Source organism: Cryptotermes secundus, unplaced genomic scaffold (genome assembly GCF_002891405.2).
Source record: "Cryptotermes secundus unplaced genomic scaffold, Csec_1.0 scaffold909, whole genome shotgun sequence".
Lineage (NCBI taxonomy): Eukaryota > Metazoa > Arthropoda > Insecta > Blattodea > Kalotermitidae > Cryptotermes > Cryptotermes secundus.
The window spans coordinates 315722-334309 of NW_019722439.1; the positions used below are offsets into that span (position 1 = coordinate 315722).

An 18588-nucleotide genomic window follows, 5' to 3' on the forward strand; every position below is an offset into this window, starting at 1 on the left:
TCCTGATATGCAGAAGTCCAACCGCTTATTTAGAGTAGGTGATAATGCAGTTTTAAATTGTTTTGGTAAGGTAAGTCCCTGTAATTAACTAATTAAGCACTACGCCATGAAGGCGTATGGGGGAGTGGATGTATAGATCCACATTTTCTTGACTTCGGCATTAGTTGGAGGTGGTCATGCAGTTTTACCCCCGGTACCCATTAGATAGGAGGTTGGGTGGACCCCAGAGCCAGTGTGGACAATGTGGAGAAGAGAAAATTCTTGCCCCCACCGGGACTCGAACTCCGACCCCTTGGTCGTCCAGCCAGTAGCTATACCGACCTCGCTATATAGTGCTAAAATCATTACATTGAATTCGATCATAAATAGCAATCCGTGTATGTATACTTGCACAGATCACAGTTGAAGATCAATAAAATTGTGAACTTATGAATTATGTGTCAGATTCGTACCTGGCCTATGACGAACATGCATGCGTCATATTTGTCACGTGACGTACGTGGAAATGCGAAGTTGCTCTGTAATATACTGGTGGTCTGATGCGTGTCGGTTGTATTGTAGCCCTCTGGAGTGCACGGTTACTTTGTGCTAGTTCATGAACCATGGGGTTGATGGGAACTGAATTCACTAGGTCTGTCATTAACTAGCAGCAAGTGCGGAGTCCACGGGAGCAGTAACAGCCAACTCACACAGGTGCGCGAAGCTATTGCGCAGTGGCAGTTTAAAATGACTGCTAGATCCAGATGTACGGGTTCGATTCCCGGAGCTTGCAGATATTTTTTTTTAGTAGTAGTGGGTCTGGAACGGGGTCCACTCAGCCTCATGATGATAATTGAGGAGCTATTTCAAGGAAATGGCGGCTCCGGTCTAGAAAACCGAAATTAACGGCCGTGGGAATTCGTTGCGCTGTCCATGCGTCACTATCTATCCGCAAAAGTTTGCACTAACTTCGCCGAGAAGCGGCCGTCGCTCGGTCGGTATAGTTCGCTTACGGACTGAAATCATGGTGTTTTTTCGTTTTTGTGTTTTGTTTGCTACGTTATAAAACTGGTCACAGTTGGAAATAGTGCAGTGGTCCGATTTTTGTACATAAAGAAAATGCCACAGCCAAAATTCATGGCCAGCCTGTCGAGGTTTATGGCGAAACAGTTATGTTACAGTGTATTATTTATGTTAGTGGGGTGGGACTAAGTCCCTTGTACTGCGGCCACTTCTGGCCTATTGTACCAGCCCCATATGATAGGTGAGGGTGATTGTGGAGCAATTGGTGGAATGAAGATTGGCAGGGGAAACCGAAATACTCGGATGAAACCTGCCCCAGCGCCACTTTGTCCACCACAAATCCCACTTGACCACACCCGGAATTGAACCCGGGCCGCCGCGGTGGGAAGCCAGCGACTAACCGCTTGAGCTATGGCGTGGCCATGTCGCAGTGTAAGTGAACGGTATAGAAAGTTTTGTGCTGGCCGTAAAATTCGTGATTATAGCCGCAGAGGACGGTCGGCACGTTGAGAACAGAAGTCAACATCATTTGTACTGAAGAAAATATTAAGGTTTTTCAGATTGGCAGCAGTGCACAGCGAACATCCATATGCCCATAAGCACTGCGTAGTGGCATTTCACAATGACAGCTACAAGTAGGTTAATATATGGTCGCCCCATTTGAAGGAATGATTCCGGTGAATCGGTTTTGCAGCAGTGAGCGCCATGTCGGGTAGCTACTGTGCAGTAACATGGCAGAGTGATGATTGCGAGTAAGAAAGGAAACTAGTTACGTTACCGTTAAAATGTTAAATGTTAAAATGTATGCGACCAGAAGACGAGGAAAAAATGTAAGAAGATGCTGGATGACCTTGGGGACAGAAGAGGATATTTTTATTTGAAGGAGAAAGCTCTAGATCGCGTTAAGTGGAGAAGCTGTTTTGGAAGAGACTGTGGACCTGTCATATGACAGATTACTGTTGAAAACAAATTAGCAGTTATCAGAAGTAGTAGTAGTTACGAAGAAGAGCAGAATATCGGCGATTAATGGCGGCAGAGAGGATATTTAAATCGGCATTTCAACGTTCACGTTTGCCGAAAATGTTCGTTTCATAACTTTAAATAGCAATTTAATATTTTCAGTTACTGGGGTTGCGCATTTGGGATGGAGCTTGTTTTTAGAAACACAAAATGCTGCACATCAACATAAATTATGTACTCAGTAGATTTCACCCCCAAAATTCATTAATGTTCTTGCTAGGAAGAGTTTCACCACTGAAATTTCAAGTTTTTTTGTTTTTTTCTAGTGTTAAATAATGAACAGATGTTTAAATGTTTGTGATGTTTCAGGGCACAGAAAACTTTGAGGCATATTATCCAAACATCACGAAACCTTATGAAGATATAGACACGTGCCATAATCGAAGGTCAAAACCACATCGAAGGAAGAAACCCGGAGAAGCTCAGATGGAGTCCGGGGATCGCGCCTCGGTCGGAGCATCCGAAGAGGACTCCGCCAATTTCGTTGGAGGAGAAGACGAAGATAAAACCAAAGTTTATAGCAGTATTAGTCTGCAAGAATCCTCGAGACTGAACAGTAGCTCCCGATCCACAAGTACCTTGGATTTACTTGTGTTTGTTTTAGCATATTGCATCCTACTGGCCTTCAGGAGATGAATCTTGGACATAACTCACCTCTTTGTATAACAGTGTAATTTATTTTTGTACATAATGTAATATAAATTCTATTGTATATAATATACCAAACGTTTGCCCCAAGTGTATCAGATTGTGAATAATTAATTTCGCTGAACGTTGCAAATATAACGAGTGTTTCATTTTGTGTTTGTAGGTTATATGCGTGATTGTTTCTACCGCTGTATTGTATTGTAATGTACTGATGATTATAAGCTACTGTAAATATGCAATAAACTATTTTAGTGAAACAAAAATTTAACAAGTTGCCTAAAAAAAAGACATTTTCCTGCTCATCATATTTTCTGTCCATAATGTTTCATATTTTTGATAGTATGAAACGAACCAAATATAGTCGCAAAAGAAATTGCAGTTTTTTTCATGGATCATCGCTAATGTTATGACGAAGTTTTTAGTATGTTAGTCGTCTTCCTGTTCTGTATTCTTGTGCTCTGAGACACTCAAACAGCAGCGACCCCAATGGACCGCTTTCATTAAGCAGAACTAATAATATTATCTGAACGTCTTTGCACATTACCAGCTGTTCTAACATCAAGAGATTATAAACAGCGTATTTATGTGTTATGATTGTCAGAATGAACTGCGATATTTGCTGTAAACAACATTAACTGATTGGTCTTTGTTATGGGTAAGTAGTGTGTTTTCTACAAGGTGAGTAAAATAAATATAAGGCTCACTGTGCTTAATTAAGCATCATGCCCTGAAGACGCATGTTCAGTGGAGGTATGACTCCTCATGTTCCTAACTTCAGTATTAGCTGGATCTGTAGGTCCCTACGAGTTTTGGTGTTTCCCACGTCATTTTTAAACACTTTTATGTGGTATCAGGCTATGAAGAGTTAGCAGCACACACAGTGGGCGTGTTCGTGAGTGTTCGTGAGTGTCCGTGAGGTACAATGAGAGCTCTCATGACTCAGGTTATAAATTCTGCGAACCTCACTTTGAACTTCTGCCAATAAAACACTCTTGGTGAATACTTTTATATTCATTGTAAATATTTAGACCTACTTCAGAACTTGATTTGGCCACATTCTGCCATAATTCTTATAATAAAATTCTTCCTTCTGATCGTCAGAACAACATTGGTATCTGAAATGTATGTTTCAATCCTCTGAGAGGCAAATGGTAGATATTTAAGTACAGTACTACGCAACGTTTCTATAATGCAGTATCAGATTCATTAATGTAAATGCGTGGCATGGAAGAGCTGACATCAGAATAAAGACTCAGGGGGACACAAGTCCCGAGAACAGTGTCGTAATGAAACAGTAACCAAAATGATATTCACATGGAATGACAAGACGCAAGGAGATCAAGATCTAAAAGTTTGTGACGATGGTATATTGCTACAAGTATAATTTTTAGGACATGATCCATCGTCTTGTCTATTTTTAAAAAAACCATCCTGTTTATTTTTCAAAAAACAACACAGTTAGCTCTGTCTATTGGACCCAACTGAATAGGTTTTACCTGACGACGGAGACGGAATCCAGTCTCCGAAACGTTGTGTTTTGAGAAATAAACAGGACGGTTTTTTAAAAAAGAGACAAGACGATGGGTAATGTCCAAAAACATAATATTTGTAACAAGGAAATTGTTTTGTATGCGTGTTTATGAATCTGTGTGTATGACATATTTAAGGTTATGAATGTCTAATTTTCTTCTAACATTTGGAATCATTACAGCACGTAATTATATTACTGCACAGTAGCCACCCAGTATAATTTACGTACCAAATTATCTGCATGACTTGAGGCAGTATTCCCTTCCCAGCACAGAGAGGGGTTGTTACTGGACAAGCAGTGTATATATATGTAATGTTGAGGTACTCATCCTCTGTGTAGAGGAACATTTGCGAAAGAAGTTCCAATGGTGTCGCAGTTTCAACATATATACAGAAAGGACTCATTAAGATGCGCGTATAAGCCATGTTGGAGCAGCCATATCCGAAATCAGTCAATATACCGAGAGGATTCTCTAAGGGCTGTGTTGGCGGCGGCCCGGGTCGATCCCAGGTCACGTCATGTGGGATTTGTGGTGGACAAAGTGGTATTGGGGCAAGTTTTCTCCGAGTACTTCGGTTTCCCCTACCAATTCTCATTCAACTGACTGCTCTACATTCATGATCTGTCATATGGGGCTGGTACAATTAGCGTACATAGTGGATTCAGTCTCACCCCACTGCAAGAAACTAGACTAAGTAACGAATTTCTTGATCAGCTGGGTACTTACAAGCTGTTGGAAGAAGAAAGTTTACTGTGGAGGACCGTCTTTCAGATGCCCACTGGAACAACCACTGCGACACTGGCAGGGTACATGTAGCCTAGCGTGACGACACGACATTGGATATGTCCAGGTTATGGATNAGAGGGGGCAGCCTGTGACGAGCAGTGTACTGTGAGTGCACAGAGAAGAAAGTTTCTGTGTCAGAGTGGGCAGTATGCGCCGACAGTGTTTAACCCGGACGGAGAGACGGACAGGTCTACATTCAGGTGAGGTAGTAGTAAGGTGACGTCGCAAGCTTACCCCCACGAGGTCTTGTTCACGACATGGGTCTCCACGGCCTGTTACAGGGATACTTTTACTTTACTTTTTGTGCTTACGTGCTGGTTATAATTCATAACCGTAATCTAAAAACTGTTATACGTACATGTACATGATAAGCGTTATGTTCAATCCTCTATGCGGTGTAAATTTCGGCTGGCAAGATATCTGAAAAGTACATATGTCGCATTGAACGACAAAGACTGAAGTACATATCGTCACAACCGTCACGTTTTCGCACTATTCATGTATTTAAAAGAAATCAATTTACGAAATTCTTATTTAAACACACTGCAGTGTGCATATTAAGTATTTGTAATTGGCCGCGCCATAGCTCAAGCGGTTAGTCGCTGGCTTCCCACCGCGGCGGCCCGGGTTCGATCCCGGGTCTGGTCAAGTGGGATTTGGGGTGGACAAAGTGGTGCTGGGGCGGGTTTTCTACGAGTACTTCGGTTTCCCCTGCCAATCTTCATTCCACCAAATTCTCCATCATCATAATCACCCGGGGCAGGCTACAATAGCCCAGTCAGTGGCCTCCGTGCCGAGTGGACCCAGTTGGACTACACCACCCACTAAGCGAATTAAATCTTTGTCGTCCTATTGGTTTCTTTCCTTGGTTTGAACATTCTAATTATACTTGGCGAAGAGTATAGGTTATCAAGTTCCTAATTATGCAGTTTTCTCAGACCTTTTATCACTTTATTTTTTTTCAGTCTTCGATCCAAATATTGTCCTCAGCACTCTATTTATTTCAAGTATTCTACAGACAACTTCCGGTGTAGAAAACCGAAATTAACGGCCGTGGGGAACCGTTGCGCTGAACACGTGACACCTTCTACCCGCTAAAGTTGGCACTACGCTGACAAGCGGCGGTCACTCGGTCGATATAGTTCGCATGCGGACTACAGGCCACGGAGTTTGTTGGTTTTTGTTTATTCTACAGACAACTATTTGGTGTGAAGTGAGTCACGTACCCTTCTCCAAGTATAATTAGAATGATCAGGTCAAGGAGGATGAGGTGGGCAGGACATGTAGAACGTATGGGGGAAACGAGGAATGCTTATAGGATATTTGTGGGAAAGCCAGAAGGAAAGAGACCACTGGGAAGACCAAGGCGTAGGTGGGTGGATGGACAATATTATAATGGATCTTAGATAGGATGTGATGGTATGGATTGGATTGATCTGACTGATGGTAGGGACCAGTGGAGGGCTCTTGTGAACACGGTAATGAACGTTCGGGTTCCATAAAATGCTGGGAAATTCTTGAGTAGCTGCAGAATTGGCAGCTCCTCCAGAGGGGCTCAGCTCCATGAGTAAGTAAGTATGACAAATCTTGCTAAAGGGCACCATGTTTCATCTTTTCCTTTGGCAGCGCCGCTGATGTTCGTAAACGTCGGTGTACCTATTGTTAAAAGTTAATGTTTCCTTGAGTCGTCTGGAGGGTGCGAGAATTGTTATGAAATTTGTGACGAAAACTCATAGCTTTAGTTATATGCAATCCTTAAAGGATCATTCTGTACAACAGCATTAAAATAGTTCTATAATAATTTTATTAAAAATAGTAAAAACTATCTCATTTCATTATAAATACGAGTATTCAAATTATTACACTATTTTAGTGTAAGTAGAATGCATTGCTTTTCTCTCATTGTACGAATAATATGAAATTTATAACTATATACTTATAATAGTGACAACCACAAATACATAATAATACTACTCTCATATTGACACATAGTACATGCTTATTGGTTATACATAATGTCAGTAAAGAGTTATTAGTCGTTAATTTATTGAATTAATATTAACTTTTACGTTTTTCTCGGCACAAGACTAACAATGAACATGTAAGAACATATTACAGTAATGTCGCTTGGAAGCCTGGGGAGAAACAGTACAAAGAGTACAGAGTTTTAAAGAAAACTTCCTCTAAAAATCAATTCGCGATTCTTACAATAAAAATGGATTAGGGCTTTGGTGTATTTATTTGTATTTGTATCCAATATTTGGCAACGTACTTCCACACAGCTCAAGAAACATTTTTCTGTTCACTTCTCAAGGTGAAACCTGATTCCTCGCAAAATGTCCATGGTCCAGCAGAGTGTAACTCTCGGTCTTGTAGTGCATCATGTCTTCTTTCCTCCTGTCGGCCACATAATCGTACACCATTCTCACGACTGGAGGAAGCCTCTTGATTCCGAGGCAGTCAGCTAACTCCGCGAAATAGTCCCACTGCATGGATCCCATCTGGTGCGCATATGTTGGTGGCATGTCCAGTGCGAGTCGTTTCTGAAAATCTCTTTCCGTCTCCTCGTCCATTTCGTCCTTACTTGGTAGTGAGATTGAACCGTCCAGTGTCCTCATAAAATACTGTATCTGTTGATGAGAACACAGTTCTTAGTATATGACACATATGGAGAGCTTCCATCTCGCAAAACAAAATAAATTACAAGGAATACGTAACACAAATTATAAAGCCGCTTTCAACTAAAATTGAATTATAGTCCTACACACTTATCCCTTTATTGATATAATTATTAGGATGAGGTGGGCATGGCATGTAGCACGAATGGAGAGACGAGGAATGAATGTAGGATATTGGTGGGAAACCCAGAAGGAAAGAGACCACTGGGAAGATCAAGGCGTAGGTGGGTGGACAATATTAAAATCCATCTTAGAGAGAGAGGATGAGATGGTATGGATTGGATTGATCTGGCTCAGGATAGGGGCCAGTGGAGGGCTATTGTGAACACGGTAATGAACCTTCGGGTTCCATAAAATGCCGGGAAATTCTTGAGTAGCTGCAGAATTGGCGGCTTCTCTAGAAGGGCTCACCTCCATGAGTGAGTAAGTATTTAAGTAAGTAAGCATTATTATTATTTCATGTCACATTAATGGAAACCTTATCAGTTAAATTCTTATTCTGTCAGAGTTAATTTATCGGACATTATAGGTCAACATCGCCGACAATTTTGTAATCGCTAACTTAACTCCCCGGCTAACTCCATGGAGCTAAAGCCCTTCTTGAGAAACCAAGAATGCCACATTGTCACACTGTATATCGCACGCGTGAACCAGTTTCAGTACGTGTAACTTATGATCAGATCAAAATATTTCAGTCATTCATTGTGCATAACATCCCAGCATTTTATGGAACCCGAAGGTTCATTACCGTGTTCACAAGAGCCCTCCACCGGTCCCTATCCTGAGCCAGAGCAATCCAATCCATCACATCCTATCTCTCTAAGACCCATTTTAATATTGTCCACCAACCTACGCCTTGGTCTTCCCAGTGGTCTCTTTCCTTCGGGCTTTACCACCAAAACCCTATATGCATTCCTCTTCTCCCCCTTTCGTGCTACATGCCCTGCACATTTCATCTTCCTCAACTTGATCATTCTAATTATACTTGGAGAAGAGTACAAGTTACGAAGCTCCTCATTATGCAGTTTTCTCCAACCTCCCGTCACTTCATCCCTCTTCGGTCCAAATATTCTCTTCAACACCCTGTTCTCAAACACCCTCAGTCTATGTTCCTCCCTTAACGTAAAAGTTTCACACCCATACAGAACCATAGGCAAAATCATTATTTGAATCTGAAGACAGTTTATTCAGAGGCCACAACAAGTTCCTTTGCCCTCCACAGCTAATGTCGAGCGTTATATAGTGAGTAGTGATTGGGGAACGCCATTGGTTTCCCAGCTACCTTAAAATATATCAGTACTGAATGTTACAATATACGTATTCTTTTTGCCAACCCTAAAACACTTCCAAAATATTCTGCAATCAGCGGAGTCAGCCCTCGTCTTTTTCAGTACTTGGTATGCACTAAGCTTACTACTACTACTACTACTACTACTACTACTACTGATGACAACATCAGGAAAGAAATCCATTACCTGAAAGTGGAAGAGTGGGAAAGGAAGTACTTTGAAGGGTAAACCAACAAAGCAAAGAGTTGGAAGTTCTGTGTGAATCAAATGTTTGTACAGGGGCATGACGCGACGGCCTTCAATTCGCACCTTGCATTCCGGAGTCAGAAACGGAAAGTCGAATTTGTAACCTGGAAATTGAAAGAACATGATCTGCGTTTGTGTTTAAACAACTTTCACCAATAAATGTAACATTTATAATTACTACAGTATATTATTAACGTCGACTGGTAGTGGACTTCCGGTCCACATACTCGTAACACAGCGATACAGAACTACTGGTGACCCTTAAGGCGCGTCCACATTACTCGTGCTCGTGTGACTCGCTATGCTCGCGAGTAATGTGGATGATATGACAAGTCACAAAACAAGCAAAATTTTCAATTTAAAAACTATAGCAAATAAATTAAAATACGACTACAGCCTATACACACTACGAGTAAATATACGGATCCTCACGCGCCGAAGCCTGGCGAGCAACTGAAGTAGTGTGGACGAAGATTTACGAGCACATGTAAAAGCCAGACGAGTAATGTGGACGCGCCTTTACGTGTAGTATATTGTTATGTATGTATAGGTGTCCGGATGAAAGGTATCCAAAATAAAAAATGCATATCTGGGAAACTAATTGTCATACACGTATCCAGTTTATGTCATCGGAAAGGAACACCCTGTAAGTTTTTCTATCTTTCATGCCCGGCTTACGCGCATGCGCCGTCACATTTCTGCCACCATGTTAGGAATCACCTGGACAGAGAGATGGCAAGGAGATGGATCTGCAGAGATGAACCAATTTCTTGGCCTCCTAGGTCGCCTGATTTAACCCCACTGAACTTTTTCTTGTGGGGTTGTGTGAAGAACATTGTCTACCAGGTTAAGATCAACGAGCTTCAACACCTGAAAGCCCGCATAAGGTACGCTGTGGCTACGGTAACACCAAACATGCTTCAAGCCTGGATATTTGTCGTGCCATCAAGGGAACCCACATTTAAATTTATTGAGAAAGTTATGTACTCAGAAAAAACTTTCATAGTTTCCCTTTGTAGTGGTGTAACCCATAAATGTGTATAATAAAAGCTTTCTGAGATACTATAATTATTTTATTTTGGATACCTTTCATCCGGACATCCTGTATTTTCACGTTAACTAACAGATGGAGCACGACATAATTTTGTAGACAGAATTGTTTCTGTATGAAGATATACAAGGCTACAATACTGATATTTATTTTATAATTTTATGCAAAATTAACAAAGAATTATCTATTTGTGAGAAGGAAAATAGTTTTATTTTATGCAAAATATCAGATTACATTTGTCATCTTCAGCTGACTACGCTTCAGTACGAAAGTTCTTCTTCTTGTAAAAGTAAAGTAAAGTAAAGGTATCCCTGTAACATGCCGTGGAGGTCCATAGGGTTGTGAGACGTTGAGGTTCCCACATTATCTAGACAATCGGCTCAAAGATGGCGGTAAGGTTGTCAGCCTTTAATTAATTCCTGGTACTCATTTCTGTTAGAGGCTGAGTGAACCCCAGGGCCACAGTACGGCTGGAAGGATTAGGTCAATTGAAAAAAGTCCAATGACCTCATCGGGACTTGAATCCGCGACCTTCCGTCATGTAGCATAGTGCCTCAACCACTACGCTACCGCGTGCCCCCTGCTTCCTTTTGTGCATATTGTTATTGAAATAGTCGTATTTAGGGGCATATGGAGCTTGTTGCATCAACTCTCGCCCAATAATTGCCCTTTTCGTGTCTTTCTCAGACAATTTCAGTTTCATTAGCTAATACAGAGCTTTGGTACATGTCTCTTCCAATTATTTGATGCTGAAGCATGCCTCCCACTGTACTTTGAGATGAAAATTGTCCATTACATTTGTAAACGAAAGCTAACGAACGTATTCCCATCCTGTTTGCTAAAACGTATTCTTTTCCCTTTATCTCTGTACATTTATCCCATTTGACAGTCAGTCAGCCCACCTGTGCAATAAATCAGGGCATCAGCTTTCTCACTGGAGTCATCCAGGAAAGTAAATCCATCAATGGAAGCTGCTTTGATGCCCGGCACTTGTTTTACGTTTGGCGGCAAGTACATCAGAGATTCCCGTAAATTGTGGCTAATATAAACCTGCAATATACAATAACATACCCACACATCAAATGGGAAAACCTTCCATATTTACATACATACACATTAACTTGTGTGTATAATAGTCCACACTGAACAGTGCATAAGGTTACAACAAGGTAGGACAGGTGGATTCTAAGGGGTTCTGACGATGGTGAATGACACAGAATTACTGGGGTTTGGATTTTTTCCATTGTCCGGAACTCTAGGTTATAGAAGGCACGACGTTTCGGAAACTGGATCTGTTTCCGTATTCAGGTGAAGAAGGAAGACACCTACTCAGTTGGGCCCCTTAGTGATTGAGAATAGCTCTTTCTAAGGGGCCTAGCGTTGACCTTATTGGCGTAATTTTTATCCCAGTTTTGTCAAAATCAATTGACTCGCATGTGATGGAATCACATTCAGTTTAAGTGCCGGATACGAACTGTGAGAATACTATGTTTGAGGCTAAAGTTGTACAGGAACGTTGAGTTTGTCTGACAGCAGAGGGAACTCCGGTAAAAAAAATAAATAAAAAAAAATCATTTTTTTATTTTCGATGGAAAAAGTCCAAAATCCCAGTAATTCTGAGTATCACCCAAACAGTCTGATACTCCGTGTCGGTTTAAAGCAGGCATATTTTCAAAACGTGGACACACGGTGACTGTAAATAACACTAACATCCGTGGGAGGAAGTCTCTGTACACGACGCAGGAGTAAGCACGTGGGAAAGTCTTACCTGATTGGCCACCGCGGCTACCTCCACCGCAATGTCCATCCCCGAGGAAGCAGCACCAAGGACAACCACGCGAAGATTTCTATATGCTTCGGCTGACCGATAGGCTTTGCTGTGTTGAATCAATCCTTCGAACTTCTCGATTCCCTCAATTTCTGGTATATATGGTACAGAATAATGCCTAAATGAACCAGTCACATTATTATTTATTCTTCTTATTGTTATAATAATAATTAAGCACTACGCCATGAAGACGAATGGCGGAGTGGATGTATAGCTCCACATTTTCTTGACCTCGGTACTAGTTGGAGATGAGGGGTCAGCTTCACGCCTCGACCGCTTTACCCCCGGGAAAGAACCCGCGGTACCCATTGTATAGGAGGCTGAGTGAACCCCAGAGCCGGTCTGGACAATTGGAGAAGTGAAAGTTATTGACGCTGTAACTGCCTGTAGTCCTGAGTTGAATTTATAAGGTATCAATAAATCCAATCATCCACTCCAAAACCAGTTTATAAGTCACTCCTAGCATCCGTCTATACATCCATACATTACACAAGAAGAAATTAAATATAAATTGTATTTATAAGATAACATAAAGAAATACACCTATTTTTTTCCCCCTTGGCACTACAGCCCCAGTGGGCCTAGGCCTACCTCCATGAACTTCTCCGTTCACTTCGGTTTTTCTAGATCTTACACATTCGGTAGGACTCCTTGGGCGGGTGATCAGCTCGTCTCAAGGCCTCTACCGGTACCCAAACACAGAAAAACGCACACACACATCCATGCACTGAGTGGGATTCGAACCCACGATCCCGGCTTCCAAGCGAGAGAGGACAGTACATGCCTTAGACCGCTCGGCTACCGTGACCGGCACAGAAATACACCTATTACCATGTCAAAATGTTTTCAGTAAAGAGGCTCTTCATGTTAACACAATTTAACTGTTTCAGTCCTTAAAGAACTCAATTGCATGCTTATATATTAAGTACATTCAGTAAGACATAAATGTTGTGACGATGGTACATTAATATAAATATTTTAAAAAGAGGGCGTTTTCAATGAAAACAGGATAGCGGATAATGTTCAGAAACAATATTTACGCAACAAAAATTTTTGCAGGTTATGTCTCATTAACTGAAGTGTATATATAGCAAGAGACAATATGCCTTACATTCACGGATCACTAGAAGAGCGAAAGAGTGAAAAATAAAACCATCCTGGGGTAGATATTTAATTTACAGATGTTTACATACTTCGCGTATAAGTTCGTTGGTCCAGCAGTGCACACCCATAGTGCTCGCCCCAGAGTACTGTCCAGTGTGCACTGAGTAGATAAAGGAACTATGTTACGGGCATAGGTGACGCAGTGAAACTTAAAAATGTGCATAGATAATCTCATACTGTGCTTCTACTGACGACATTGCACACTATGAAAATATTACACATAACTGAAAAATCTGAATTCTGAACAGAGACCTATATGTACTGTATATATATGCTTTTAAGTCATATCAGAAAATGAATGCATTGTGGCGTATATATCCGTTGCTAAGAGACGACTTTGTAAATATCAGTCGTTGCTATAGAGCACCCGCAGATTACGCGTGCGCGGTGACGTCACTCAATAGAAGAAATCATGCAGGCGGTGTTTTCTCTAAGTCCGCTCCGAGGTTATATGTTCGGTTCAGCGAGTGAGTGCACTGCAGTTCAGGGTTCACGTGTGGAGTGTTAACCAACGGACAACGGAAGCGGAAGAATCTCCATTGCTAAGATTCGTTACCAGGAAACGTCTAGTAAAGACGCGGCAGAGGAATGGCCGTTGTGGAGAGCCGTTACTAAGTAAAGACCAGTGGAAATATACTGATTTGTAGTGTGGAAATCTGCAATAGTGTAATAATTATTTGTGGTTATGACATGTAAGTGGTCATTAAATCTATTGACAAATCAAAACCCCGTCTATAGTCACTAATGCCTGTTACAGTATATTTCACATGTTTTTCAATGGATTAAATGAACTGCCTTTTGAACTACCGTATCCATCATTGAATGGGATTTATGGTTGTCGAGGCGGTGAATATTACTGTTCTGTGACATGATTACACAGATGCGTGACGTCACAGCACTGAAGATGGTAATTTCAACAATGTGTTACGCTTCAATTCTTCCAAGATTTTAAGAAGCCCGTATTCCATGCATTGAAAATATTTCTCGCCATAAGTTTCGTAAGATCATAGAATAATACTTACTTACCCGTTACAGACCATCACAGCATCGAACTCGAGCTCCTCTTGTTTCTTGGTCTCCACGTCCTCAGTGACCACCGACCATAATGTCCTCCCCTTATTGCTACCAATGGGAGAGACTTTCTTCACGGCAGTTCGCAGCTTCAATGGAAAGCAGATAATCATCATGTTAATTTGTACTGAAATTAGCATCAGCTGTGCTGAAACTACAGACAGCAGCAATGGTTAATCCCATATAAAATCTTAATGGGCCAAAATTGGATATGGCAAAGGAACCTGGCGATTTGAAAAGTATATAAAGCGGTGAAATTTTATTTTAATTTCTTATTTATTGTTAGAAAATGAACATTGAATGTCATTAAATAAGGGGCTATGACTCCCAAGATTGCCACTCCACACGGAACAGTCACGTGTGCTCTGTGAAGAGGCCGTTGATGGAGCTGATGCGGATTTTCCTCTGCCCAGCAGCGAGAATTCTGTTTGTTGACAGAAGCGTGCTTCATCTGTCATGAGGAGAATGACATCGTCGGACAAAATTCCGATTAAACACTCAGCCCACTGAGCCACGGTTTGCCGTGTTATGATCCCTTAACTCTTGCACCAACACCATTTTGTACGGAGAGAAAATCAGATCCTTGTGTAATATTCTCTTCGCGCTGCAATAGGATATTCCTAGAGCAACACAGTATCTCCTGGCTGAGCGCCTGGGACTGCCTCACAGCCTCAATATTCTGTGGCGATTCGATATTCCTAGAGCACTATCTCCTGGCTGAGCGCCTGGGACTGCCTCACCGCCTCAATATTCTGTGGCGATCGGATATTCCTAGAGCAGTATCTCCTGCTGAGCGCCTGAGACTGCCTCACAGTCTCAATATTCTGTGGCGATTCGATATTCCTAGAGCAATATCTCCTGGCTGAGCGCCTGGGACTGCCTCACAGCCTCAATATTCTGTGGCGATCGGATATTCCTAGAGCAATATCTCCTGCTGAGCGCCTGAGACTGCCTCACAGCCTCAATATTCTGTGGCGAGTCGATATTCCTAGAGCAATATTTCCTGGCTGAGCGCCTGGGACTGCCTCACCGCCTCAATATTCTGTGGCGATCGGATATTCCTAGAGCAATATCTCCTTCTGAGCGCCTGGGACTGCCTCACAGCCTCAATATTCTGTGGCGATTCGATATTCCTAGAGCAATATCTCCTGGCTGAGCGCCTGAGACTGCCTCACAGCCTCAATATTCTGTGGCGATCTCACTGTACGCACACAGCCCGGTGCGGAAGCACTCGTTCTGCAGTGTTCTACCCATAACCGTGCCGTACTGCGGCAAGGAAGTTTTCCATGAAGAGCCATATTGAAATTCTCGCGAAATATTAGCTGCATTTTAACAGCAGAGTCACTGTTGAGCGCTCCACTGCTCCATGGTGAAAACAAAGGCATCAGTTAAGCTAGCAAATGGCATGGTTCCCGCCATGGCAACCTCAGGGGCTGCCAACATAAAGCATTTTAAAAATCGTCTGGTTCCTTTGTCACATTCTGTATACAGTACTTTTTTAAAATTCGCATAGTGGAGGGGGGGGAGTAAAGTCCAGCTGTGTCCACTCGGCACGGCGGCCACTGATTAGCCTATTGTACCTGCCCCCGGATGAGTATGATGATGGAGAATATGGTGGAATGAAGATTGGCAGGGGAAACCGAAGTACTCGGAGAAAACCTGTCCCAGCTGACACTGCTTGTATTCTAAAAGAAATATTCATTAGGTAATGGAATATCAACTTTACAATGCTTGAAGAATGTGATTAAATTTTCCGCAACCTTCGTCAAGCACGCGTAAGTTTCTCACAGCTTCAATTAATTCCTGCAGATGGCCCATATAATTAAGAGCTTCTAGTGTTTTCGCACAAGTTTTGGTGTTATTTACACAAAGTTGAGCATCTCGACGTTTAGATTAAAGAAAACTCTGTCAGTGACTATCAAGTAACAGCCCCGTACATGTTGAACTGTACCAAAGCACGCAGAAAGAAGAGAGGTGAATTTTAATAACAGGAATCCGATTGTAAAATTTGAGATGGAAATTCATATTGCAGCGTGGTGTGTGTGTGCTAAAGTTTCGCAGCGACATACCAACCCCAACTTAGGGTAGTTGAAGAATCCAAGAGCTAGCTCGAATGCCTTTAACTTGTGTTCCTCTGGACGAAAGAAAAAAAAAGAACTCTTGTGGATATCTTGTGAAGGCTGAAATCTTCGCATAAAAACTTCAGTTACTCACTCGGCGAACATAACGACACTCGGTTCCCTGTCGACGCCACACAAAACGTGTGTTCGGTACGGGTCACAAAATTAAAAGAAGAGACAATTATAAAGATGAATGACGAGTAGAAGGAAATTTAATTGATTCCAATTTAAGATTAAGGCATTGTGACGCGCTGCCTGAAAAACGGACCATAAGACGTCCATCACTAGTAAACGGCTAGCCTAGGAAATCGTTGCCCGAAAATGAAAGTCTTAACAGTTGGGTTTTCCACCGTTACAAACGAATTGTTTGAGGCAGACACGTATTCCCGTGGCAACAAGTGATTCGTTGCATAGCAGCGGGCGAAATTAACCCTTCGACAATGTGTTCCCTATTCAGTCCGAGTGCAGGACATAACAGTTCGTAATCGACAAGCGCTAAGGACAGTTGAGCTCCGAGCAGAGCAGAAGACACTTCACCGAGATTAGCGGTGCGAGAGTGTGTAACACTGAAGAAGACACTTCTGAAGATGTTATAAGTGTGAATAGTTGTATTTGTGAGTGTAAAGAGCGATTGCCAATAAATATCCTTTCAAATCCCAGACCCATGTAAATTTTCTTGTCGCGTTACTTAGCAAACACGCGACAGTATTTTGGACATGATGACATATGGTATCGTAGATGTGAACCGATGTTTCGAAGGAACGTGCTGCCTCCAACTTCAGGGCCGAAATTATAGTACAGTGTTCCTCCGAATGTAGGTGTCTCTGCATCAGCGTTACGCGACACAAGACATAATGCTAACACTCATCACCGTGAGAAGATCCAATGTAACATGATTCTCAATCACGTGCTTTATTCAGATACAGAGACAGAAATTCATTTATATTATTACATCTTAATAAAAATGAAAATATTCTGCTAACGTACTTGAAACTAGATACAGTAACATTCTATTTCGGAAGCTACAACTGAACTGATTGAACATTCCCGTGTTGAACACAGACCGTGGAGGTAAATTTACATGTATCCATTGATCACCTTCGTGTTCCGGGGGTGGGGGTTATGTACCTACATAATAGTTAAAAATGAAGTTAGGTAATTGCGTACTTTAGTCTACTTCACAGCCTCCAGACCGGGTCTGGGGCCCACAAGCCTCCTATTCAGCGGGTACCGGAACCGCTTTGTTCGGATGTAAAGCGGCGGGAGCGTGAAGCTGACTATTCACTTTCATCTTGCGCCGAAATCAAGAATACTGGACTTATTGCTCCACTCTCTAATAAGTCTTCATGTCCCTGTGCTTAATTAATTAAGCACAGGGACATCTTCACCCATTACCACAGAAAACGAAACAGGGACATATTTCACTTTTGTGTTAGTGAATTTGCGTATATGATTCAGTGAGGTGGGTTCCCAGACAAAGGGCTTGACTGATGAAATGAATATTGAAATGGAACGTACCCTGATATGTTCATACAGGCCGTAGTGTTGAGCGTACTCCTTAAGATATCTGAGGACGGCGGTGTGGTGGACGAAAGACTCTTCCGTTTCGTGAAATGGAAAGTCAGGAAATGGCATTATTTCCTTAGGAATATTGGTTCTGAAAATAGGAACAGTACGTGAATATATAAAGAGACATGAGCATTCTCTGTATTACTATCTACTATCTATCTATCTACAGCCCTTTCTTGGATCTTGACCACTTTTTCAGTTTCTTAATCCTATATACAATCGATAGGACTCCTTGGACGGGGGATCAGCCCGTCGCAAGGCCACTACCTACACAACGAACAACACAAACAGAATAAACGCACACAGACATCCATGCTTGAGTGGAATTCGAACCCATGATCCCAGTGTTCTAGCGAGCGAAGACAGTTCATGACTTAGATCGCGCGGCCACTCTGGTCGGCATGCTATGTATTGCTAAGCCTGATATAAATTTAAGTGTCAGCATGTTAATTACGTAGTGTTTAGTGGCCTTGCACTGATAAGAGTACAAGACGATTTATGGTGTACTTTTCCACTGGACAATAATCTCCTTTCGAAGTTCCTGGTGAACAAAACCAAAACGGTGCACAGGAACAGCTTCCAAC

The 18588-nt window shown here is 42.0% G+C and overlaps 2 protein-coding genes across 5 annotated transcripts in view; one reads left to right on the top strand and one right to left on the bottom strand.

Annotated features, from left to right (window-relative positions):
• LOC111861506 (MOXD1 homolog 2) overlaps nt 1–2927 on the top strand; it is a 212684-nt gene extending 209757 nt beyond the window's left edge. The window contains exon 10 of the mRNA XM_023846150.2: nt 2332–2927. Coding sequence (XP_023701918.1) covers nt 2332–2658 — 327 coding nt within the window. The 3' untranslated portion in view covers nt 2659–2927. The remainder of the gene's footprint in view (nt 1–2331) is intronic.
• A 3891-nt stretch (nt 2928–6818) lies between these two features.
• LOC111861504 (flavin-containing monooxygenase FMO GS-OX-like 4) overlaps nt 6819–18588 on the bottom strand; it is a 100564-nt gene continuing 88794 nt past the window's right edge. For all 4 annotated transcript variants that reach the window (XM_023846148.2, XM_023846147.2, XM_023846144.2 and 1 more), the window contains 6 exons: nt 17954–18092; nt 14271–14404; nt 12021–12198; nt 11155–11302; nt 9142–9305; nt 6819–7618 (listed from right to left, as the gene is read on the bottom strand). In XM_023846148.2, the coding sequence (XP_023701916.1) occupies nt 7298–7618; nt 9142–9305; nt 11155–11302; nt 12021–12198; nt 14271–14404; nt 17954–18092 (1084 nt within the window). In that variant the 3' untranslated portion in view covers nt 6819–7297. The remainder of the gene's footprint in view (nt 7619–9141; nt 9306–11154; nt 11303–12020; nt 12199–14270; nt 14405–17953; nt 18093–18588) is intronic.